This window comes from Telmatherina bonti (assembly GCF_933228915.1).
Source record: "Telmatherina bonti genome assembly, chromosome: 1".
Classification (NCBI taxonomy): domain Eukaryota; kingdom Metazoa; phylum Chordata; class Actinopteri; order Atheriniformes; family Telmatherinidae; genus Telmatherina; species Telmatherina bonti.
In genome coordinates, this window is record NC_136619.1 from 13,228,291 (window position 1) to 13,255,924 (window position 27,634).

A 27,634-nucleotide genomic window follows, 5' to 3' on the forward strand; every position below is an offset into this window, starting at 1 on the left:
ATTCATGAATGGGCACTGAAGGTGTGCCTTGCCAATGAATAGTTGGACAGTCTTGTCTGGGAGGTCTGGTTTCATGGACTTGGAAACACCAAAGTAAGGGGTTAACTCGCGGAGGGCTGTATGTGGTGGCACAGATGTGATTCACTAAAATGTTTGCTCTGCCTGTGAAAGGGTCTTTGAACCAATGAGTGTGAACTTCTGGCCACACCACCCTATAAACGTTGCATTTGTGTGAGGCAGCGAAAGGGGCCATCTAGTGTAATGGGGGATGGGGCCTCTGCCTGTGGAATGTGGTGTCTTGGTGAAAGGGCTGGGGCTGAACAAATGCAGTCAGTTTATTTGGCAAACTAGACTTACTGGTTACTAAAAGACATGTTTGCCCAGGAGCTAAGTATCCATATTCACATCTGTCTTTCAGTCTTAGGTTCATCTTTTTCTGCTTACTGTGTGGTTTCCTTCTTTCTCTCCAGTGTGATAAAACATTGATTTAGCTAAAAAAAAATGAAGGTCAGTGTATTTTTTTTTTTTAGATTTTTCCCCTTTAATGTGTCCCTTTACCTGCCTATTTGCCTGTATGTGTCTTTCTATTCATTCCATCCTTGTTTCCTCTGTTTCTCTTCTTGAGCTTTGTAATTGGAGTGATTAATGGAGGGAGGGGTGGTCTTGCCCAGAGGCCTGTTTTTCAGTGGCCTATTTAGAGGTGCAACTCCTCTGAGGCCAGGACAGGTAGCAACATGCTCTGCTCCTGGACATTTAGCCCCCTGTCCCCGCCACTTTGTCTGTTGCCTCTAAAGCCAGAAATCTCTTCCAACTACAAACATGACTGGACAGTGGCAGGCATGCCCTTAAGCCCTGTTCCCTGCTGATCTCAGCAGTCTGATCTCATTGGATATGTGACTCTTTTTTTATGCTCCTTAATAATTCTTAATGAGAGCAGAATCAGTCGTTGATCTGCTGGTAAGTAGAAACTCTACCATATGTTCCAGAGTGGCAGTGAGATTTACGTCCCTCTTGTCGCACATGGGATCATGATTAGCCAGAGCCTTTGTTGACGATAGCGTATGGCCAGCTCACCATGAAATCCTTTACAGTAGTGAGCAGATAAAGGACACCATCCGCTCAGCTCATCCCCCCCCCCCCCCCCCCCCCCCCCCCCCCCCCTCCCACCCCTTTCCAATGAAAGAGCTCTGATAAATGATTCTAGAGTCCTGCGGAGGGATAGAGGCTCCAATAATTTGATTTGGATTAAAGATTTCTGCCCCCCATTATGCTCGTTTTGACAAGCACGCTGAGAGGAAGCAAATTCGCTTTCTGTGAGCGCTTTAGGACAGCGCAGCATATGGACATTAACTGTGCGCCTCATTGCTTGTTCTTATCTTTGCCCGTCTATACATAATCTGCTGCAGTCACAGATCCTGTTTAAGCAAAATTTGTGCACCTATTTATGTATTTAAGTTCCCCCTGAATTTATCTCAGGTCTTCAAGTTAAATAATTAAGTTTAAAAAAAGGTTTAACAACTATGCAAGTATGTGAGCTCTTTTTGAATACTCACAATTATTCTTTTTTGCTGCTATCCAGATTTATGTTGGAGGTCTTGATTGTGATTAAATTACTGCTGCTGTGGCTGTTTGAAAGGTTTCCCCTCACTGAACTGTTTTGACAGGCAGCAATTTGGCTAAAAAAGATTAGTGCAGGAATGAGATGTTAAGAGTACCTGTGGGATGAGAGATGCTCTCTTGTTATTGTGAGATCCTGTTACTGGTGTACAGGAATGCTGGTGAATTTTACTAAAGTCGGCCTCTCTCCTGTGTCCATTCTGCCAGAGCTCACACTGAAAACACTGCAGCATTTGGTTAACTTTGATTTACTGCCTGGGGTTGCTATAGGGATCTTGCCTGTATGGGCGTGAATTTTGTTTTCATTGAGGAAAGGTGTGGCTGTTACACAGTTTCTTATAGATGGCTGGAATTTGATGAGGGCTTCCCATGGAAACCTACATGGTGTTGCTCAAAGTTAGGGTGTCTTGCTGGAGGTGAGGGGGTTAGGTCACCCTGGGAGCTATGATCCTGCCCTCATCTCAGTTTCCCTGGTGTGGTGGTAGATGACTGAGGATGATGAGTATTGACGTGTGTTGTTGGATTGCGTCCGGAGGGGGCTGGGGACTTCCCTGTGTTTGCACATCCAGCGCTATTGATTTAGGCTGCCCGTTCAATGGCTGTGGCCCAGGGGACTTGATCTGCAGTGTGTAGCTGTGTGGCACAGGACAAAAAAAAAAAAAAGTATGATAGCAGCTTGGAGTTGGACGATAGGGGTTAGAGGTATGGCTCAGGGCTAATAGGACTCTGAGGTGGCAGTGATGAGTGTCTGTCTTCATTAGCCTTTGTTTAGATCACACTGGTGGGCGAAAAAACAACACCAGTCTACAGGTCTGCTTCGTGTTTCAGATGAGTTGTAGTGTCACTTGTCGTTTCCTGGTAGTTGGTCATCCACCTGTTATCTATAGTGTGAGAATGACCTACTTCACAGCTGTTTAGACAGCATGCAAATGGCTGCTGGCCTGTTTACATTTTTCTCTTGGCATTTATCCTGTTTTATTATCTTGACAAGATTCTCAAGATGAGGCATGAACCAGTGGCTGCTATTTGAGCCCTCCCTTCCACCTACTGAACAAATGCAGTCAAATCACATGACGCCTCAATGAAGAACAAGCTTCTTCATCTAATAACAGCTCCACTATCAAATTGTGCTGTCAACATCCTGAGCAATCAATGCCATCCACCCCCCACTCCCTAAGCAGCAGCCATTAACCCCTCTTGTTCCGGCATGCCTGGCCTCACTAAAATGGTGGCTCTTCTCCAGACATCTTTCTATAATGGCTGAGTAGAATTACCTCCAAGCAATACATCAACGTTCAGGTAGGAGTGTGTTGCATAGGTTGTCTGAAAGAGTGCTATGCAAAGAATGTTTACTTGTTAAAGGCTTTTTATTGCAGTGCACAGAAATAATGCTCCATTAATTACACAATGCAGCTACCTACATTTCACAGTGGGTACGGTTACATGATGTTTTTTAATTTGGAATTAATAATTTGGATTATTCGGATTGAACGTAAATAATAATTCCAAATGAAGATTTACATGAAACACATCCTCACTTAATTCCTCTTTAGAGGGGCGGCTGGGGAAGGGTTCTGATTAGACAGAGGGTGCACGTGACGACGACGTACACCAGAAATAAACAAAGTTGGCTCCCTGCTTCTTGTCTTTTCAGTCGTAACTTGTAAAAACTACATAATAAGTATGAGTTTTGCCGCTAAATGTGAAGTACCAGCTCAACACGAGCATACTACTTCACTTTCTGCAGCAACTGAGAAGAAAGATATACCAGTGAACATGGGAGGCAAAACAACGTGCGTCATCGGGACAGGACAAGGTAAAGAGCATGCGCAGAACGACTGGAATTAACTTAGAGTGGAATTAAGGTTTACATGACAGAGGAATTAAATAGTTTGTCATTAAAATGCGAATAAACCAGCCACTTACATCGAAATTAAGTTTAATTCCAAATAGAAATTTGCATTAGGAATTAAGTGTTTACATGGTCATTTTTCATCAGTTTAAAGCAGAATTAACTTTTATTCGGAATTAAAGAGGAATTAAAACTCCTATGTAAACGCAGCGACTGTGTCTATTTAGAAATGTCTTCCTTAGTATCAGGAACAAGAGAGCAATGATGCTCCCATTCTTGTCCCTTTGACTGTGCAGGAAATATTCCTAATGCAGTTAGCAATTTATCAGGTCTACTTTGACAGAAAGCTTGTTCAGTATGAGTTACATGATTAATTGACAGTTCAATTAAACTGATAACTGTAATAACAAAAACATTTTGGGGTTTCACAAAATAAAAACAATTGTCACAGCCCCACTGCCAATCCTGGAATACTTGTAAAATATTTATTCTACCGATGATTACAGGAAGTGAATATAAACCTGCGCTGAGTCACAGTGCTTGTCATTTAGCATTGTTGCAGGCTTCAGAGATCGAAGACGTTCCCAGCAAAACTGTGGAGGGTGTCCCAGCAACATATGTTGTGGTGCATCCTTCTAACAATACCATGGTATGGTAGTCATTATAGTAGTAGTGTCTTCTTCTGGCATTGCAAAGAAACCCTGCAATCTGTTACTTCATACACTCTCTCCATGCTTACCACACCTGACATGGTTGGGTGTAGTAGGCATTCCTGGTACAAATCCTTGTAAATATAATCTCTGTGATTTGTTTAGATATTATTTTTCCAGCACAAGCACATGCAAAAGGACCAGACAAAAGGATCATTGTTTTCTAATCTAATTACTACTGTGCTTGTCCAGAAAATATCAACAGCAACCATTTAACATAAAGCATATTCCCAGATAAAGTTGAACATATGATCTTCTTCATCTGAGTCGTGGTTTGTTTCCAATAATGAACAGGTATGTCACCTACCCACTTTTATGTTTTTACTCAGTGTAGCCGTCTGTACAGTGCCCAAACCAATCCTTGGTGTGAAGTTAGAGGCTGAAAAAGGCTATAAGAAGGGGTTTGCTGCAACTCTGATGGTTAAGTGCCTGAATGGTGTCATTTGGGCCATTTCATGGCAATTGTCAACTGGTTGGTTCATGCAGCCCTGTCCAGATGAATAGTGGCTAATGACTAGTGCCTGTAGTGTAGCTGTAGCCTACCAGGGTTGATGGTAGTGGGGAATGGGCCTGAATGTCACCATCTTCTTTGTCTTTGTCTTGTTTATGGCGATTAGCGCCTGCTCACCAGGGCCCTGTTTAGGTAGATAACTGTTGGTGTGACGCTTAAACCCTTATCCTTAAAAATGTGGATGAAGCCCTTTTTTTTTTTTTTTTTTTTTTTTTAAAATTAAAAGCATTTTAATAATCTTTTGTCATTTTCTTCAAATCATATGAAAGTATTTCCCTCTCTTTTTGTTTTTCCCCATACTTTAACACCCCCAGCTCAAGTGGTTTTCATAATTAGATGAACAAAAGATGTACAATATTTGCATCTTAAGCTATAATCAAACAAAAAGAAAGTAGTAAAATATCAGACTAGAAGATAAAATTCAGTAGAAGAATAACTTTCAATGAAAAGAGATTGTGCAGGCACCAAGCTACTGTTCTTATATCCATGTGTGTGTGGGAGTTTTTTCTTCCCGCACCATGACGCCCAGCTCCTGCTCACTTCTGGTCATCTACCTTATTCTTAGCCCTGATTTGGAATTGAGCCAGTCAGTCACGTATGGCCATAATGTAATTAGGCCACCCACCGCCTGGTCAGTAAACCCACTAATAGCATGAGGGAAACAAGGAAACACGGGCTACTTAAACATATCAACGCATCTGCTCATCCTATACACAGCACATATTAGCACGTGCAGAGACTTGACTTGAATTTGCACTCTTTATTTTTGGTAATTATTACATTTTAATTAAAATAATCAGTTTTATTTAACAAAAATGTAGCTTTAAATGTGTGTGGTAGAAGAGCAGGTCAATAGTACTGTGATTACTTTTTTATATGTGTGTACATGTGGTGACAATTAGTGGTAGCCACAAAGCATCTACGATTAAGAAACCTCTTTGTGTGAATTGACTCCTGACGGGCTGTGTACCTGTATCCATTAATGCTGAGAAGTTTTACTCTGCTGAGTATAAAACAGAAAAGGTATCTTATCTTTTCAGTGGCTGAAATCTCTTGCAGCAAACAACTACAACACTGCTGTTCTGCTCTAAGCAGTTTAATAAAATAATGATTAAATATATATGTGGCAGGGAATACACACACTTCTTTGACAAGAAGGCTGAGAAGATGTGGGAATCGTTTTATGCCATTTCTGGGTGGAGAACTGGATGTGATGAGGGGGCTGTGGTTACTGATCATAAGGAGCATTCCCAAGACATCAGTAGCCACTCTTAACTTAACAAAAAGCAACATAGTGTTAACATTCCTCAGCTGACCAAGGTCTCAATTCAAGAGCCAACATGTCTGCTCCTGGTTAATGGCTCATGTAATAATTACTACGTGCCTGTGTTCTTTAAACCAGCTAGAGAAGCAGACATATTTTCTATAAGTACAACTGAATTAAGGCATAATCACAGGGGTGTGATGCCAAACTGCATTTCTTCAACCTTAGTCATTTACTAAAGAAAAGAAGACATGTTTATGCTAAAGAATTACAATGAAAAGGGACATGTAAATGCTAAAAAAGTGTTTTCATTACACTTTTGTGATATATTTTTCTATTGAAAAGGTGTAATATTGTAATGGAAACGTAGCTTTTGTCTCATTAGACCAGAAAAAGTCATTTTTCATGGCAATCTTACTCATTCAAATTAATTAAATTGTACAGAAAATTAAATTTCTCTTAAATATATTTTTTAAAAATAATATGGACATATACAGTATTTATACTATGTGTGCTTCCTTTCACTCATCATCAATTGCTACAAATAATTTCAATTAGCTATGAGGGCTAGAAATAAAATGGTGATGAAATTATTGCTAACTAGGAAAGCACTCGGAGAGCGCAAACCGCCGCCAAGAGCCACAGTTCTCCCCATGTTGGGACATGCATAATAAACATTGGCCATACATTTATGGTATCCAAATTTTTTACAATCTTTTTTTGCCTGTCTTTTTTTTTTTTTTGATCCTGTTCCATTTTTTCTTCCTATACATTCTCCATCATAGATGAAATATTACAATATTTTTTTCCTAAGTGCTCCGACCATTTTTGTTGGAGTTATGTGCACAAATGTTGAAAATGGCCCTATCTCACAATGTTGAAGAATCCTTAAAAAAGTTCTGGATCCAAGCGATGGTTCGGATCACCACCAAAATTAAATCAGTTCTTCCATTTCACATTTCCAACAACTCCTGAAAATTTCACGAGAATCCGTCCTTAACTTTTTGAGTTATCTTGAACACAAACAAACAGACAAACAAACGAATAAGTGGCGGTAAAAGCTACCTCCTTGGCGGAGGTAATTAATTGTATTGAAGGTAGCCTGTTCAGTTACTCATTTAAGGTCATATCTCCAAGCCCTGGTCTGAGTGTCCTTCAGGCGCCTTTTGGCAAACAATGCCTTTTACTCCCTCAGGAAAAGCCTCTGTATGGCCGTTCTCCCATACAGACCTAATTGGTGGATTACGCAGGGATGGTAATCCTTCTGAAAGGTTCTCCTGTCACTACCGAGGCACGCTGGAGCTCTGAGAGATTGACCGCTTGGTCACCTCCCGACTCTCCAGATTGCTCAGTTTAGATGGCTGTCCAGCTCTAGTAAGAGTTGATGGCGTCTTCTACTTACAGATGATGGAGGCTGCTCATTAGGGCTGCAACTAATGACTATTTTCATAGTTGACTAGTCAACGACGATTGAACTCGACTAGTCAGACCTTTTTTTTGTTTGGGTTTTTTTTTGTGTTTTTTTGTTTAGCCCGAGGTTGCTTTAATGTGGGAAATGCTTATAAACAGAAGAAAGAGGGGCATTTTAATGAAAAACTTTTTAAATCAACTTTGCTGCTGAAAGGCGGGTTTACAAAAGTAAACAAAAATGTCCTGTATTAGAAAACCATCTGACAGGAGCAGTGCTCAGTCAGTATAGATATAAATCCATAAATAAATAAATCCGTCCATTTTTATAAGGACAGAGAAATGTTTTGTTTTTTTTTTAAAATAAATAAATAAATTAATAATAATGAAATCAAGAAAACTCTTTCCTTTTACACTAAACCAACGGCAGGCACATTAGCAGCAGTAAAACAGTGAATAAAACTTGTTTTGTGAAGTACATTCAGTTGTGCACAGTTTTGCAAGAGAACTTCACAATTTTCTAGCTGAAAATAAAGCATCCAGTTCTCCAAAAAAACTGAATGAAATAAGTGGCCTCATATTGCAGATCAGCATCACGAAGACTGACTCTGTGAGGGTAGTTGCCAGTTGCAGGGTGCACGTCTGCTTCCTCTGCAGAAAGGGGTCCATGGTGGCTCTCTTCTTCAGACTGCATGCATTTATATTTAAAATATTTTATTCAGTCAGTCAGACAATACGTTTAATTTTTTATGTCTGTCTGCTAGTGCATAGAAAGTAATGATGAATCAGCCTCTGTTTCATTTAAACGCCCGATGCGCTTTCTCTTTAAATGCTCATGCATTACCAACGAGCTGCCATGATAAGCAAGGTCTGTTTTGCAGGAGATATTTTTGTTTCCCTTGTCCAGGCTTAAATTTTCCCCATACTTGAGATGTTTTGGTAGTTGTTGCGGACGGCGTAATTTCTGTGTACATTAGCACACCGCAGAGACGCTATTGCGCATGCGTATGACTATGCAGAGATTATAATGAAGTGAGATGCCTCACTCCGTTGAAAACAACCGTGTCTGGCGACAACAGTCGACAATGTAATACATTGTCGACTGTTTTCGTTGTCAATTTTTGTTGACAAGGTCGACGAATCGTTGTAGTCCTACTGCTCATTGGCACCTTCAAAGCAGCAGATAATTTTCTGTTCCCTTCTCCAGATTTGTGTCATGAGACAATCCTCTTCCACTGGTTTACAGACAATTCCTTTAACTAATGCTTTGTCAGTGCTCAGACTTGCACTAATTGTGGGGACTTATATAGACAGGTGTGTGCCTTTCCAAATCATGCCAAATTAACTAAGTTTACCACAGGTGGGCTCCAGCTAAGATGTGGAAACATCTCAGATGATCAGTGTAGATGGATAGGATGCACCTGAGCTCCATTTTGAGCTTAATGGCTGTGAATACTTTTATGCATGGGATGTCTTAGTTTTAATAAATCTCTTCCCATCAAACCTTTGTCTTACTGACAATATGGGGTGTTTTGTGAAGAATTGTGAGAAATAAATTAATATATTCCATTTTGCAGTACAGCTGTAACACAGCAAAATGTGGAAAAGTAAACCACTATGAATATTCAACGGATGCACTTATACATGCAGTAATTCAATTAAAATCAAACATTCAAATCAAATTATACTGTTGAAAATTATCTGTAAATAAAAGTGGCTACCATAATTGTGTGTTTATATATTTATAGGCAAACTTCAGAGTTATGGTTTTCTGGTATTGAACTTTGCCGCATTGATGATAATAATTTGAAAATAGGACTGAAAGTTTGGTGTCAAATGTTATATTTTACTGGGACCAGATTAAAAACAGAAGAAAAAAGTCAAAACATTGAAAGAAAAGTATTGTTCAAAGTGTGTACGTGTATAAGTGTGTGCGTGGTTTGTGTATAAAAACATTTGTATTCCCTTAACAAATCCAGGTCCCAGTAACCCAGCAGCTACTGCCTGCGCTTCCCCAGTTGCATCTGATACTGGTCAGCACTTTCATGGTGAAATATTAAATGTAATTTGATTTTTAGTAGGAGCTTTTTCTTTATGGTAGGAGTGTGTGTGACATTATAGAGAAATGTTTGTTTATAGGATTTCATTAACGGTGACTTTCAAACACCCAGATTACTTGTAATTGATAACTAGTAAAGCACGCCGAGTTACTAACATGGAGAACGATGGAGTTTTCCATAAAGATCATTTCCTGTTTGTTAATGGAAATAACATTACACATCTTACACACACACACACACACACACACACACAGTAAGCATCCAGGACTGTGCATGGCTAAAATGTGAACTAAATTCAGCTATAATCCTTTATAATAGTTAAAGTTTAACAGAGGTGGTCAAGTTGTGGGCAAAGGTCCATAAGAACTCCAAATGTATTTTTTTTGTTCACGTGATGAAGCTGTTATAAAAATCTCAATCTCATATCATCAGTGATGCAAATAACAAAACACATTTCCATAAGAAAGCTGTGTTTATAGGTAAACTTTATGATAATTTCAAGTAGATATAAAAATCAGTGTGCAGTATTTCTGTAGAATGGGACAGCTTTTTCACACCAAAACTTTTTTTTCTAATCATGATTTAAAAGCAAAGATCACGTATGTGACATATGTTATTGCTGACGTCAACAAAGTGAGTTCCCAGCCTGAAGTTGGTGTCTCCACATTGCAGGTATCTTCTTTTGAAAAGCAAGCCTGAATGCATTTAATCGGTAACCTTGCAACACACCATTTGCTGTGGGTATGCAAGTTGATGGCTGATGAGTATTTGTTTAGGGAGCACGAATGTTGACACCCGTTACACACATGAGAGCGAGAGGGTGAAAATGACTTGCTCTCAGGGGCCTTGACAACCTTTGCCCTCCTGGCTCTCGTTTCAGGCCCTGTAATTGCCACTGACCAATGGGCTCCTGGTTGAAACTAGACCCCGGGCTGCAGCTATTAACGTCCCCCTCCAAATGGATCTTGTTTTGATTCCTGATGCTTTTATAGGTTTTGTCTTTAGGAGACATTCCTGGTCGGCACATACCGTGCACTCCTTTCTGCCCTTATTTTCCTTCCTTCCCGTCTTGTGGGGCCATTGTCTCCCCCCCCTCCACCTTCCTGCACTCACAAACATACACACAACTATGACCAGTCTTTTCACGTTTTTATTTGTGTGTGTGTGTGTGTGTGTGTGTGTACGTGCATGGGTGCACACACGTGCGCTAAGGCTACTGACCAGCCCACTCTCCCCTCCTGACAACCAGCTACACTCCATGAACTTGGCCACCCGTCACAGCTGCGTTAAGATTGAAGGATGGGGGGCCCGTGTATCCAGCTGGGTCGGAAGACATGGGTGGGGGCAGGGCAGGCCCAGATGCAGATGGTTTAGGTCAAATGGAGATGTTTGAGGATGAAGGGGGAGGGGGATTTAGGAGCTCTGGGGCACAATAACTCCAGAGGTTACGCCTTCAGCCCCTGGATAAATGCACTCTGGTCTTTTGGTGTACATTAGTTTTGATAAGTTTGTATTACAGATTAGCATTTGTCTTAACTAGATTGCAGTTAACTAGCTCCTTTATTTATTTGTTTATTTATTTTAAGATGAGCTTTTTCTGCAATTACCCTGATGTGGCATGTGTTGGTATAAACCTGACTTTCACATTTTGGTAAATAATTTAAGAACTAGAAATCCGTATCTACCTTACAGCTGGAGCTTAGCAACTTCATTTAGTTTGTACTTGGTTTTGAGACAAATCATTTTTTGTTTTTCTTCTCTTTTGTCATTTTTACGTTTTTTTTAAATCTCAGTTTTCAACAAAGCAAATATTTCCTTCATTTTTGTCACCACTTCATATTGTGTTTACTGATCTTATTTATGTTGTCTCTCCTCTACGTCGTAGAATGGCAGTGCGGGATGGACTGACGAAGCCGACAGCAGCAGAGGAAGAGGAGAAGCCTCAAGAGATTTTGCTAAGGTGAGCATTTCACTTGTGATTGGTGAATTTTTAGCATTTCAGTGACAAACTAATCATTTTAATAGTTTTTGATCACATGTAAAATGCACAGCACTGATTATCATAAAAAAGTAAGATGAAAGTCAAACTATTAACAAATGAGTACAGAAAATAAATCTCCAGGTTTTCTCCTTATATTTTACATTAGTCTGGTTTAGAAATGTCACCATTCACAAATCTGAGTCTCCATCTGCTAAAAAAGATGCACATCAAGAACAAAAATGCTCAAACACATCTGTATTCTTTCAACAGCTGTATGAGCTCGACAATGATCCCAAAAGGAAGGAGTTTTTGGATGATCTCTTTACCTTCATGCAGAAACGAGGTAAGCATATTCTCCACAAAGTAAAACCATGTTAAGCTGCATCTTCACTTTTACTATATTCTCTTTTGATTAGTTAATATTCTCAAGTTTGGCATGAACTGCAAAAGGGGAGCTTAGTTTTTTACTTACATATTATTATTATTAAGGCGGAATACTAATTATTTTTTCCTAATACTTATTTTGAGTTTAAATAAGAATAAGCATAACTGAGCCTGTAATAAACCCCACCTTCCAACAATAACATCTAAACAGTGCAAGGTAAATAAACAAAACTAAAAACAACCCCAACTTATTTCCACATGATTTCCACATCAGTACAGAAAGCACTGTGCACATTCCGTTACATGCACCAGCACATCGAACTGGTAGCACAATGAAATGAGGGGCAGCTGGAAAGTGTAAATGAAGGCAATGGCTATGAAGGAAGTTTTGTTGTTTCTCCAAAAAGTGCTCAATTTCCCCTCTTATAAATAAGACCCCTAAATACTAGATTTTCAGACATAATCTGTCCATTCCTTTGGTAGTAGCTGATATGTTTTTGTGAGCGAAAATATTTAAAATCTTTCCATACCATAAGGTTTTAACTGGTGGACCCATTAATCCAGTTGAGTAAAATACATTTTCAGGCAATGAACCAGGGTTTCTCGGGAAGTTTGGAGTTGTGGTTTTCAAACTTGGGGCCGGGATCCCCATGCGGCTTCAAGATCATTTCAGGGGTTTGACAGAGAAATGTAAAAATATCCTTCATTCATTTATTATCATAACTGCTTGGTCCAATGAAGGGTCGCGGGGAAGATGGAGCCTATCCCAGCAGCCTTTTGGCAAAAGGTGGGGTACACCGTGGACAGCTCACTAGTCCATCGTAGATGTAAAAAATATATAGCCTACATTTATCAAAAAAAAAAAAAAAGACCATTCTTACACTTAAATCCAAATAGAAAGGACAATTAGGAATCAAACTTAATTCCAAAGTAAGTGGTTGGTTTATTCTTATTTTAACCCTTAAAACACCAAGCCATTTATTGTTATTTATTGTCAGCCTGACTTTTCTGTCTATTAATGGATGTATAATCTCAACCCTTTCATGCCCTGGCCAAGTAACGAACATCTTTTTTTCAGGACAAACTGTGCAATCATAATATGTGTTCTAAAATGAAGCCACATGAATGGATCAATAGTTATGAGTATAAAAACAAAAGAAAAAACAAAACTGAAATTGAATATCACAGAATTTAATATAATAAAGACACAGATCATCAATGTAGAAACTTTTTTATTTTCAAATGTTTCTCTCAGGAGAAAAAGATCCAAACATGCTAACATAAACACAACTAAAACTATTTACATTTTTACATTTTTTTCTTCACTCATTTTACCCCCTCACTTCCTTAGTCACTTGTACCACTCTGAAAAAGTTTGTCTGGAACAAGACAGAGGGCTACATCACACTTCCAGGGGTGGATAGCTATTTCACCTCATGCTGATCTTTGGCTGCTCAGATTGGATGTCATCTTCATAAAAACAAAGGAATAACACATCTGATCATCTCATTGATCAATAGACCAACAGGAAGTCATCACTGTTTACATTAAGCTTAAATATTAAAGTCCAATAACACAATTTACTTTTTTTTTTTTAATCACAAAATGTAATGAATAATGAACATATGGTGGAATTCATGTGTGAAGTTTGGGGAAAAAAACGCCACACATAATGGCTGGATTGAAAATCTTTGAGATATTCTGCAAAGTATTGGTTTTAAGGCACCATCAAGTCCTTTCCATTCCTCATCCATTTAGAGATGGATTCAATTCAGTTCAATTCAATTCAATTCAACTTTATTTATATAGCGTCAAATCACGGCAATGCCATCTCAAGACGCTTTACAGGCAGAGGGGAAAACATAATTCCCATAATGAAATGTGTGCCTAACACATACATGTGAAATATTGGAAATTAAGTCATTCTGGAGAAAATTCTTTTAGGATGACATATATTGTGTACATCAAATGCAACAAATACGTACCAGAGCATCACTTTTTACTATACTAGCAACTGTACTATACTAATCATGCTCTGCAGACTAAAGTCACTAAAACTGTTTACTTGAAAGCTAATCTAGCTTAATAAAGAGAATGAAAACTGAGATTCAAAGTGTAAAAATGAAGAAAGAGACAAAAAACAAGAAATAATTTTGTTTAAAACCAAAGTACAAATGAAAATATCCTGGCTGATCTGAAAGTTGTTATCCAATTGGGATCTTAAAAAAAAAAAAGTCTCAGACAATAGAGCGAATATGATCGGGCTGTTTATTTCATGGGGTTTATACACATAGGCTGTTTTGCAAATACTTAACATCGCCAACAGCTCTCAAGCTCCCAGCTGCTGTGTTCTTGCTTGGTGGAGTGGGGCAAATCGTTTCCTTTTTACTTTGGTGTCTTATGGCACGTCAGAAGCTCAAAGACAACTGGAAAATACACAAATCTGCAAGCTGGTGTTGATGCACCAGTAATGACAGATGTCACCATTGCAGATTTTCTTAGTCCGATTGTATAAAAAAAAATAATCACAATGTCCTGATTATCATAATTTTTATACATTAATTAATTTGCCAACACAAACTACGTAAAATAACTTAACCACTCTTTTATAGGTCTCTAAGTTTGATTAAGGGCTGTCAAAATGAATGTCTCAAAGCAAATACATTAAAATGTAGAATTTTCTTTCTTTACATAAAATAAAGAAAAGTTTTTAGTCATGCACTGGCAGAATCTGAATTTGGCCCCATCTCAGTCAGTGAAGCTGATTTTGGGCATATAGATTTGCTTTATGAGGTGTATGCCAGTTTTCAAGCCTTACATTTAGTAATTTATCATTGGATGCCAGAAACAAAATTATTACTGGTTCCATTTTATGAGTCTGAATGTGTCATTATCTCAACAAGAAAAGCTGTAGGTGCCCATGTCACAATGTTGAAAAGGACTTCAGTATTTTACGTCAAGATGCGCGTTACAGCATGCATGCTGCAATAAATAAACAAACATGTAGAAAGATGGTAGCAGACACGTATCAGAGCACAATAATTCACTAAAAGATGACCAGCCAACCAAAACTGATGAGCTTGTTCATAAAAGAGGGGAGATTTCTGTCTCATGGATCAGTTTGGAAATAAAAAGACCAACGTGGAACCAACAACAGACTAGCTCACAGTCCTAACAGTGGACTCCGAAACAACTACCGGTAACTCATTTTAGCACCTGTGTAAGAATCAGGATAAAGAATACAAAATAAAGAATAGATTCAACAAGCAGAAGCAGCAAAAGCAGTGTCAGGTGGTGGCAAAAGCGCTCATAATAAACTCCAGACACAAACGCTGCAACAGGTTTTTCCCCTTGAAACGTCATACGGCCATAGTTCCCCCAGATGGAAGATCACTGCTGCCGTTGCCAAGCACATCTGACACATACCTGATGACTGACACAAAATTACACAAACAATTTTACATCATTATGTATATTGTTATGGGAATATAAAATGAGCTATATTGTGATATCAGATTTTGGTCATATCACCCAGCCCTATATGTTTGTATATATTTTGGTTATTTTTGTGGGAAACTTGCTCATTGGTAAGCAAAACTAGCACTGAAATTTAAGTATTAAATTGGTTTCAATTTACTCAGGAAAATTAACTGAATTGAAACCTTGTGAAAAAAGAATTAAATTGATCTAAGGAAATGGTAATCATAGCACTAAAAAAAATGCAATCAATCCTCATTTTGTGCTTTGGTTTAAGTTTTTTAACATGTTAGGGCTATGGAGGTACAAATGTTAAATCTACTGTGCCATTAGTTTCTTATTAAAAGGTCAGACTGTCTTTCCGTGGTGTCATTCTTTACATTTTTCAACAACATGTATGATTTATAAACTGTTAATTGCTCACCTTTGTTTTCATAATCTTAAAGACTACTGGGTGTTTTAAACCCAAGTGATTACTCAACTTCTACCATTGTGGTAAAAGCAAATACCACACAACTTCCTTTTCCTAAGAGTCATTTCCTGTTTCAGTCTAGCAAGGGTTCTCGACTTTTTCTAGAATTTAATTGTGTAGGGATTTACGCCAGGCCTGCCCCTGAATCACTACAACACATGAGGTCTGGAAAGAAGAAATATGCATTGTATAGTTCCCTGTGAGTTTTGTTTCCGCTTATCTGCTTTTCAAGTACAGCACATCACTGATCAACTCTAAAAACATCCTGTAACTCACACCATATTGGTTAAGAAATCCTTTACTAATACCGCTCCCAAGAGTAAAGGCCTAAAGTGTCAGCAGGTGAGATCTGCCTCAGTTGATCCTCTATTATCAGGGCTTATTAAGTTGGTCAGCAGCCAGGGAGGCTCAGCTGATCTTATAAGGTCTCAACACTGCATCCTACACCTTGCAGAACCGGCCTGCCAAAACAGTTAGGCTTTTATCAGACAAATCTGCTGCTAAACAAGACGCACGGCTTGAGCAGTGAGATGAGATTACAGCAGGACATACTTGGTTATGGTTTAGAAGGCTGTGATGAGAGATTATCTTTCTGCATATGTGGTTTGCTCTTTAGTGTGTGTCATTATAGGATGTAATAGGTGATACCATTTGAATGTGAATGTGTGTGCTATGGATAGTTTGTTGTAGTATGTCATTCTATGACTGATCCCTGTGCATAAGCTTTTGTTGATTAGTCCATGAGCTTTGACAAGCATGGGTGTGTACTTGCCAGCATGTGTGAGTAAGGTGGAAAAAGGCAGCTTCTCATTTGCACACAAATGTCATGTTTTGTGTCATTTTAAATAAAGATTTTATAACAGAGAAAGCTTAATTTTAAGAGCCTAATTTTGATATGGACTGTGACTTATTTATTATTTATCAGCTATAGTTTCGATGATAATAATTACCATGGAAAAGGACTGTATATTTCCAGCATTTCAAGTAAAAGTGTTTGATTTAGGGTAGGCTATTTAAACATAGAGAAGCATAACGCAACTTTCTGACCTTAAAATGTGTCGCGCTGGCTGTAGAGTTAACAGGTAAGATACGATGCAAGATGGATGCCGAATTAGCCACCGATAGGGGGTGCTTGACTGGGGAAATGGCAAAAGTCCTGTAGTGCTTCTTTAAAATGTATACTTTAAACGAGACCATACTTCTTCTGTACGCCGCGTAACATAACCTGTTTCCTCTGTAATGTATCTTTTCATGCGTTGCGTAGCTACATTCCCACTGTGTTTAGCAAACAAAGTAGAAATCTTTCTTTTGTTTTTGTTTTTTTCTTTTATTACAATGCAGGTAGTGACGACTATACCAACCTTTTAGACAAACTGTTCTCACTTTAACTCTATGAGTCAAAACAAATATAACGATTTGCTTTTCCCCTGTCGTCTGGAGCATAGACTCTATGAAAGATGGACGGAGCCTCTATTTCGCCACCCATAGATTTCTGAAAAGGTGAAATGAAGCTCATTGGACGATTACCACTGCTGCCGTTTTGGCCGTCACTCCAAGAAAATCGCATTTGCAATTTTTGGCAATTCAACTTTTAACAGCTGGAGTTTGCCACTTGTTTTGAAGCTAGCCTATAGTAGCCATTCAAAGAAATGCATTTTTATCGGCTTGTTTTTTTTTTTCCTGTTTGTTTTCCATCCAGGAGGTCGCTACCTGCTGTCACCATGCTTTTACATCACAAGTGCAAAAACGGAGGAAAACCGCTAAAATCTTCTTAATAGGGGAAAAATTTAAAAGATATAGCTATATTAAAATAGAAAATGGGTTATCTGTAGATAATTTACTTGTTTTATTGTCAGACTGCCATGTGAAAGCCAACCTTGTACAAACAAGTCAGAGCTGCTTTGAAAATTTTACGCTTATTTTGTTGCTGTTTGAAGAATCATAGATTGCCACCAGGTGAGGTGGCTTTATTGGTAACAACTGTGTAGAGCTGCCAGACTGGTGGTACCAACCATGTTGTTCAAAGTTGTACTACAGTATTAGAAGTAGTCCTAACTATAAACAAATTTGAAAGAAAAAAAATTATTGGACATTAACAAGAAAAAAAGAGAGCGATAATTCAGCTGGTATTTTGATCTTTAGGCGTTGTACATTTTATAAATAATACCAGGCCAGGTGAATTGGTAAAAGTATTTTCCATCTAATCCTCCTCCCCAATTCAAGTTTTTAACATTGGCAAGAACCATCAAATGAGTAAAAAAAAAAAACTATTGCACAATAGTGGTAGTATTTAGGTATTATTTCCATTTACCTCTTTCCTATTAACATTTCCTAAACCACAATAAAGGTCACAGTGTAGTTTTCTATATAAAAGAGTGTGAATTTTATTAGGTCACTTCTGATTTGCTTAGATAAGCATAATAATTGCAGAATGACCTTGCATTGTTTGTTGTGACCATAAAAAAATTCTGTATATGAAATGACCTGACTGTAGCTGTAGTAAACAGAAAGCCAAGTCTTGACATAGGGTAATTGTGTGCTTCTTATTTGTTTGAAGCAAGTTATGGGGATATGTTTGTAGGACTAGATGCTCGAAAATAAAAATTCAGCTTCATTAAAAACTCTTTTCTGACGAGAATATTTTGATGTTTTCCGTGATGCCCAGCCCCAGTCCACAACAGCAGCAGCCTCTGGGTGTGTGATCTGGCCGAGCACATGGAGGTCTTGTTTAGAGGGTAATGAATTAAACAGAGTCAGAGGGAGGGACAGGATCTGTCAGGCCCCTGTTAGCGTCTCTGTTCTGTGGCAGACACTGGGAGTGGTTGGCTGACCCTTTACTCAAGCTGGTCAGATACAAAAATCCATCAATCTGGCAGAAATGCCACTTGAAAGAGATAATTGACTGATTAAACACTTGTAACCCACCAAACCCATAAAGCATATAAAACACAAAAACAAATGCAGCAATAAGTTTGGATTTCATAATTAGAACTTGTCATTTGTGTGAATTTCAGCTTGTTGAGTTGAATTACACGGCCAGAGTGAGTTACACTGAGTGAAACTGGATTCTGCTTGCATGGATCAAGTTTCTGTGTCATTTGTACAAGTGACTACTTGTGAGGGAGTGCAAGGGTCACTGCTGGACAACAGTTGTAACAAATATTGCTGTTTCTACAGAGAGCTCATCAATAATAGACGTATTTGAGACAAAGAGGAAATAAATGGTAAGAAAAAAAGATTCTGTTCGGGGTTGAAATGGAGAAAATCAAAGGATACTAACAAAGACGAAACCATTCCCACCAGTACTGTAGGGGAAGTAGAAATTAAATGGTCTTGGCTGTACAATGCCTGAAGAACAGATATAAGCAAAACACATCTTGGAGAGACGATGAAACCATTTTGTAGCAGGGAAGGGTATAATTTCAGCTACTCAGGGATGAGTATGTTCACCTTTTCCTCAAGACAAGAGGCACTTGGCTGACCTCTGCTGTCTCTCAAACCAGAGCCTTAATCACAAGGGAGTTGCTGGCAGGATCCACTGTTTTTGCCAAGCTCTTAGGTGGTAGTCTGTAATTACACAGCATTCACCTCTCTATTTCTATTGATAGAAATGGAAGATTATTGTACTCCACTTTTGATTAAAGGCTTTTTAAATTACGGTTTGTACATTTCTTTATTGTTTTTTTTTTTTTTTTTTTTTTTTAAATGAATCTACTACTTTTAAAAAAACCAAACAATTTGGTCATATGAGAAACTACTTCCTTCTGAAATTTAAGTGGTTTGCTTCAAAACTTGATTGCAAGATTGCAAAGTTGTGTAGAAACCACTAGAATCTCTGGACAGAGAGAGAGAGACAAATGGTGAGGTGCTTTTCCCACCTTGGTCAGGGGCCTCTAAGTCTTGAAAGGAAAGCAACAACGGAAGGAAAACTTACGAGGGATTCCCATTTCCTGCCTCAGTGCTTAAAAACATGCCTCTGTGTGTGTTAATGGTTGAGGAATTTTAGCAGCTGTCCTAAATAGTGTCAGCAAGTAAAGGGGCCCATTGATGGGGTCTGCATTACACAAACGGTTGAGGATACTCTCACAACTCTTTCAACATTCACTCCCTTTGCTCTTATTACTGCTCCTGTCACACCAAATCATAGGAATAATAAATATTTTTCCATCTACTATCGGCCCCCTTTTTGTTACCCTATTGATCTCTGTGCTGTTTGTTGCTTGTAACATTAGAGAAGGCTCTCAGCCTTAATCAACCAGAGAACCTCATGTATATTTTAATCATCTGTTGCAGAAAGAAACATTAGCTAATGGCCCGACATGTGCATGTAATATAAATGCATTAGGGCTGTTCAAGTTGGAAGAGTGTACATAACCCTGATGAGTTACGGAGACGTCACCGTTCATTAGATCCATTACGGGTTTTCCTGTCTCACTCCCACTCGCTGCGGACAAGAATCCTCATGCTGGTTTGAAGCTTTTAACCACCTTAAAGGTTTTGATTGAGCAGATGGGTGATTGTTTGTTTTGGTTTGACACCCAGTTGCTTTGTTATTGGGGAAATATGGGTTTGAGGCAAGAGGTGGGCCAGCGAAGGAAGCGTAAGGGAGGCTGTTGGAGGAACGGGTGCACGATGAAGAAAAAAAGAAGGGAAGAAAATAAGAGTGATGCAGCCAACTGCCTGTCAGCGCTGTCCACTTGAGATGATTAATGGCCCCGGGCTCTGATGGACAGAGCCAGAGAGAGAGAGAGAGACTCCTGTTCATTGAAATCACCAGTCAAGAGATGAGGGGGGGTTTGGGAGCGGTGAAGGCAAGTGTTTCTCCTTCTCCTCTAGCCAGGAAACCCCACACGTTGCAGTCAGCTCAGGAAAGATCCATCCTTCTTAATGGGAAGTGTAGTTTCAGCCTAGGAGGGAAAACACGGTGCGCTGTCACCACTTTACTGTTACTTCAGAGGAAAATTCCTACATTGCAGATTTAGGCTGTTGATAGTAATAAAGCAGTAAGATGGACTCGTATGTCATTACGATATTGTGGCCTTGATGGGACTAAAGAATGATTTATAGAGGAAGTAGTTGGAAATGGAGGAGAATGGGGGGGAGGGCAATGATTTAAAGAAAATGCTTCTTATTTAATTGCAGCTCCACCATAAAATTTACTATGAAATGCTCTGTTTTCCCCCATAAAGCTGCTGCGTTGCGCACAGGAATGTGTTCAGGAGCCACACTGCAAATAAAATATGATGGCTTTGTGCAGGTCAGTAATGTAGTGTTAAGCTTTCCATCCTCTTCTGAGGTAATAGAAAAATAACACACAAAGTAAAAAAACAAAAAAAAACAAAAACAAAAAAAACCCCAAAAGAAAATGAGCACAACTGTTAAAACAACTCATCCCTTTGTGACTTTTTTTTTTTTTTAACGTCTGTCGATTTTTGTGTCCAGATTTAGCTGAAATCTTTTTCAGTATTTGTAGTGTGGGAAAAGTGGCCTCCCAGCTGGGCATAAAAGGAAGTTCCCCAACTGTAACCCAGAGACCAAGAGCTCTGTCCACACCAATTACACCATGAATAGGCTCTGGGGGATCCATGTATGCATTATATTACTCCCCTGGTCAGCCCCACACTGGCCCTCGTAACAGCCAGGCCCTCTATACAAACACCACACCACAATAGGAACATTCTCTGGCTCTTTGATATGGCCTCATTTTCCTTTAGTTAACACCCCACAACTTCTGGAAAGTGGCAGCACCTGGTTGGTTTAACAATAAAAACACACGGTATTGTGCACACATTTGTCCATTTAAGATGAAGTGTTATTTTTCATTTAAAAGTTTTTTTTTCTCAAGCTGAGATACTGCAGATTTTTGGGGGCAATGGAACCATTATGTTTTCCGTTTGATCAACAGATTGTCTAATTCTGACCAGTTTCTATAAACAGATTTATGAGACGGTTTATCTGAAGTCTTTCAGCCCCAATAAACATGTTTTACATTGAGTTCAGTAGTAACATGTAATGAGAATCTGACATTTCGTCCTCTCATCTTTCCTTCTGTCTTGATATGCTTCCTTCTTATTTGCCCCCACCAAATTGTCCTTCCCCCTCTGTTTATTGTGCTACAGTTACAACCACTGAAACTTGATAACACCATGGGGGATAGGGGTGGAGGGCCGCACTGCGGCCTGCTTTGGGGGGAGTGGCTGGATTAAAGGGCCTCCTGTCCTACACTGGATGATTAATGATCTCTAAATAAGTGGGGGCCAGAGATTTTGATAGGACAGCACTGATAGACAGCAGACAAGGGAGTGACCGTCGCGTGTCTGTATGTGTGAAAAGGGAGAAAGCAAAGGATGAGGGATGAAGAGGGCAGACATGGAAACCACAGAAGGAGACAAGGGCAGACGAGGTGCCAGGGTGACTGAGCAGAGGTTAAAGGAGACATCAGGCAGCTTGAGTAGAAGCAAGGCCGTGCTCTTTTATTCCCCCTTTAAAGCACTTTGTCAGTGGGCTGGAGCAGAGCTTTCCAGCCAGACAGGCAGATAATTGGGTGAACATTTAAGAAGACTAGAGTTAGTTGCAAAGGGGGTTGACGCTCAGGAAAGGGTGGCAACCCAAATGATATACAGACGCCAACCACTGCTTTCTAATCTTTGCTCCAGATTCCAGAAGAAGACTCCAAAAGAAGAGGCAGAAATGTTTTTTTTTTTTTTTCAAAGTTTCCTCCCCTGTATTTGTGATCAAACATTTTGTGGCTTCCATCACGAGATATTTATGGACTGTGAGATGATCTTTAACTTGGTGACACTCCACCCAGTGGCTGGTAAATTACAACCTAGCAAGCATCTGCAGTGGCAACGCTCTTCCTTCAAAACAAAAGGAAATAGTTCTTTTCCTGATGCTTTTTTGTGTGTGTGTGTGTGTGTGTGTGTGTGTGTGTGTGTGTGTGTGTGTGTGTGTTTGTGTTTGTGTTTCATGGGGTATTCGGGCATGTAGGATGAAAATCTTAAGACTGTTTGTTGGGAGGTTTTGTTTGGTTGTTTATTTCTTTCCACTCAAGGTTATTCTTTGTTTCTTTTCCTCTGCGTTTCTTCATCCCACCCCCCTTTTCCCCTTTTGCCTTTGCCTCTATCTCCCTGTTATTTCCTTTGTCATTTAGGCAGACTGTTGGATAGCCACGTATTGCCTCTGTGGTTTCCATCTTTAATTACGACCAAATTGTACAGGGATTTGAGACATTAAGCTGCAGAGCAGGAAGATTCTTAATCTCCATGCGCATAAGTAACTGAGGAGGGAAGAGGACCAGCGTAGGCCTCAAGCAGATTTATTCAGCATAGGTCACTTGTTGAGTCAAAAATTAAAACTAGCTTTTATGTTTGGACAAACAAGAAAAGAAAAATGGGACCAAATGAGGGAGGAGGCCCATTAACTGGATGGCAATGATTTGTCCTGGGATAAAACAGATTTTTTCTAAGACAGAAAACGGGGGAATTATGTGCCAAAATAATCACCAATGAGCGAGTCAAATAAAAAATATGAGTATATGAATATATACTAATAAGATTTTATTAATTAATTAGAAAGACAGCACAACAGTATGATGGATATTTGAATTGCTTTTATTGTCCAGGATTTAGGTCAGTTACACAAGCCGAAAGATGATTTAACATTTCCATAAATCAGGGCAAGACATGGTATCATAAATTAACATAAAAGTTTTTTTTTCTTTATTATTCTAGTCACAAATTCAAATGTAATGGCAAATCCAGGTGTGTTTACATAATCTTTGAGTACATTATACCCGTTTCCTTGTGGGGCTTTCTGAAGCAGTTGGTACATGAAACTCTCCTGTGATCAACAAATTTTCCAAACTTCCGCTATCTCTGCATATCTGCATGTCTTGCTTCTCCATCTGTGTCCTGTGTATGCTCTTAAAGCAATGTTTCCTGCCCTCCACACCCCTGTGATGGATGGTATGAAATGCATTACAGCCCCCAAAGGAGCCCTACACCAATACAATAGCCCTGAGCTCACTTCCAGTGCAGCTCTGCAGCATTGCTCCATAAGCCACGTAGTAACCAAGACGTGAGTGCAAAGGGGCCTAATGGAAAACGAGGGGAGAAATGGATGTGAAACACAGATGCTGTTGCATCTTCGCCACTGAGATTGATGGAGTTTTTTTGTTTGGTATACACAGTTAGATCAAGATGTAGGTCATTTAGATGTGACACGATGGGTTTTCATCACCTCCAAGTACGTTATACATTAAACATCATGATGCTGCATTATGAAGTATGTCACCTTTTCCCACATTTTAATCTCTTTAGCTCTTAAACTCTTCTCTGAATATGTAATGTAGTTCTTTTTTCTGCTAGCAAGCATCTTTTATGATTACAGGAAGAAGAATTAAAGCATATAGTGGCTTTCTTCAGTCTCCCATTATTTGAAGCATCAGCTTAATCCCTGAAAGGCAAATATACTGTATGACTCACTGCTATGGATTTCAAAGCCAGCAGTAATGGGCCTTAATGGGATGTAGACTTAGCCAAATAGGTTTATAAAACCCCACAATATCATGTTTATAAATATATTCGTTTCTTCTTCTCATCTCGTAGCAGCAGATGTCTGTCATATTCATCGATTCACTCTGAACGCTGATGGCTTTCTGTCAGTCTGCATTAATATTGTCTGCAGAAGATAGATGCATTATGAGCTGGCTTGAAGCGACAGAAAACTCCCTGAATGCTGCACCTACCTGTGAGGTTACTGTCACCTCTGTAACCTTTAACCAACAATAGTCATTCAGAGCTGTAACCTCAGCAGAACAGGATTTAATCCTCATGTAAAATCTCTTCTCGTGCATTTCCAGTGTCACTGTTTCTTACAAAAAGTTAATTAAAGACCCACTTAACACAGTGTGTCTGATAGTCTTAAAATACAGTAGGGGAAGGTGCAGCTTCTCTTAAAATGCCTGCTATTGTCCTGCTGCTGTCACATATACATTCTTGACATTTTCTGCTGTTTACAGGGTCAAGCTGGACCACTTTTCTCTGACTAGATTTTCCAGTTGGATGTAAATACAGAGCAGAGGTCATCCACTAGATCTTTACCAGCCTGGGAGTATGAAATTGTTACACAAAAAGATAGTAATTGATATAAACTATCAATAAATGCTTTCTTTAATTCACATTTAATACATTTTAAATTGTCACATTTTAAATTTCAAAATATAGTTTTACGTTCCCGCCTTCTCCTGCGCTTCCAAAGCGTTATAAAAATTGTCCTTTTCCAGTTGCCAGGCTTGCTAGCAGATTTTATCTTGCATGGTTGTATTATGGTTCTTTAATTCGTTATGACCTGCAGTGTCCTGTGAGCCAGTATGGTTGCATGACTGCTGTAGTCATTCACTGCATCAGGTTTTAACCGGTTTAGTCAATTCAAACAAGTTACATTTCAGAGAGGGTGGATCAACGAGAGACGCATCAAAACACATGAGGCTTTTGGAGCTGTTTGAAAACAAAGAAACCTGAAAAAACAAGCCTGTTTCTACATACACAGTTTAAGGCTAACTTTTCTTGCAGCTCTCTGTGCTCAAAAAGTGTCAGAAATATAAAAGATATAACCAATTCTCTAGAAAACACTTTAGATCTATAAAACTTCTATAAAGACAGATAAATTTTATTTGCATCATAAGTCCACAAGTCTTGTGTGTGACTGTTTGATTTAACTGGCTGCTTTAGTGTAAAAGCAAGGAAGGAGCCGGTGGCAATTAATACATATAATAAAATAAATCCATTACAGTGGCTCTTTCTAATTCCATAGTGATTGTAGTGTGTGATATCCCAGAAAACACGCAGATTGCAGGACTCGTGATGCATTCAAAGTACTGGGTTTTGGCTTGTAAATTTCAGAATAGCCAACCATCTATTTCATGATTATGTACATTTGTACAAAGATAGAAACACCCATAGATAATAGTTGCTTACATTCAATTAAGAAAAAGGCTGCTGGGTGGAGTAGCAGCTAAATTTACAATGAGGAGGAAACAGTCAGACGCTCCAGTAGATGGATGCATAAACCTGTGAAGTCAGTAAATCTGTCTGAGATTTTTCTTTTTGTCAACATAAAAAAAGTTGAGCAAGAAGAAAAAATATCAGCAATGTTGAGCAGAACTGGCAATGTCATGTTGCTATGACATTAATTACATTTGCAGCTTTGTTCTCTTCTTCTGTATTGTACATATTCAATAACGATTCAGTTGATATTAAAGGTTTTGTGATTGGGGGAGAAAGTACAATTTTCTTATGTGTGAACAATCCTGATATTCCTGTTTGACACATGACAGACACTAAATACAGCTCCCCTCCCCCCAACATCCTTTAGAAATTGAAATACCAGTGACCCTGAATAACCATGAGCATGAGAAACCTCAGCCATTCTTCAGTTTGTCCATCCGCCCATCCATTCATCCATCTCTGTGTTGGCTCCATATCAGCCAGCGTTGATTGGGGTCTTGTCAGTTGATCTGCCGGGTCTCTGGGGATGAAGGGGACTTGGGTTACAGTTGGAGAGGCCATCTCACTTTTCGCGCCATCCAACCTTTTCAGTTCCCTTCCCCCCCCATCTATCTCACCAGGTGACCCATCTTTATGACCCACGGAAAGAGTCATGTTTCTCTTTTTTTTTTTTTTTTTTTGTCTTTCTCTGTGTGTCTCTCGTGACTTCCAATTCACTTTTAAGATTATTTCTGGAAACTTGGCGAGATTAGGCGGATCAAAGAGAGTTAAAAAAAAACAACAAAAAAAACGATTGAGCTTGTAGTCATGTAGTTTCATTTCTAGAAGTGTCACTGTGTAGTCTGACCTGGTGTGTGGGCTGGGAGCAGCTAGATTTGTAGCAGCTGACCTTCAGGAGACATGCCAGTTTTTCTCTGTTTTCCACAACAGATGGAAGCAGTTCAACAGGCACAAAGGACATCTCCTTTATTTACTGGCTGTCTGCTCACCATAATAACTCTTTATAAAGAAGCTTTTCTTGCCATTTCATGAGCAAAATGGCTTCAAATGAATTATCAATCATTGACCGTCTCCCTTTGTTTCCTTTGGTGTTGGTCGTGGTGAGGCAAGGCGAAATAAATTGAGACAAAACACGCAAATTCACTAAGCTGAATGATAAACGTTTATTTTTTCTTCTTTTTTTTTTTTAATTGTTCATAAAATCCTGCTTTTTATTCACTTATCTTGTTTGGGTATACATAAATCAAGCTTGTGTTAAAATAATTGATGTCTGTGAGCTAATCTGACACCTTTAATCCTCCACAATAACAAAGCACGGATATTTTTCATACTGTCACATCCCACACTGAAAAAACTTGGTCAAATTTGAGCCCCTAGTCTTATATGTACAGAAGCATTTTATATTATATTATATTATATTATATTATATTATATTATATTATATTATATTATATTATATTATATTATATTATATTATATTATATTTCACAGTTTTTTACAACTACTCTGTGTGGCACCACTTACCCCTTGGGTACAAATACAGTATTGAATTGAATTGAATTGAATGACTGGTGTTAAACGTCTGCAGCTGCACCTGTAGAGATTATTAACTAATAGATATTTCTGAAATCTCTGTACCTCCCTCTCTATCTGTGTGCGCACACCAGCTGTAGCTTAAACTTCATGCTCGGAATAGCAATGCATCTATAGTGTACTGTTACATTTAACTTCCCTTATGTGGAGGGTACATATCTTAACACTTGATATGAATTGGTCTGTCATGCGAGTGGCGACTCTGCCTGCACTAAAGATAGCAAATTCCATCTACTCAAGGCTTTTTTACCTTTTATGTCCCTGACTGCGCATTAAAAATAAAACAAACATGCCCC

At 38.9% G+C, this 27,634-nt stretch overlaps 1 protein-coding gene across 1 annotated transcript in view; it reads left to right on the forward strand.

Annotated features, from left to right (window-relative positions):
• The window catches only part of LOC306760515 (AT-rich interactive domain-containing protein 3B), a gene marked incomplete at its 3' end in the record, with an annotated part of 69,375 nt that overhangs the window by 24,968 nt on the left and 16,773 nt on the right, over window positions 1–27,634 (forward strand). The window contains exons 3-4 of the mRNA XM_079246389.1: window positions 11,307–11,381; window positions 11,673–11,745. Coding sequence (XP_079102515.1) covers window positions 11,307–11,381; window positions 11,673–11,745 — 148 coding nt within the window. The remainder of the gene's footprint in view (window positions 1–11,306; window positions 11,382–11,672; window positions 11,746–27,634) is intronic.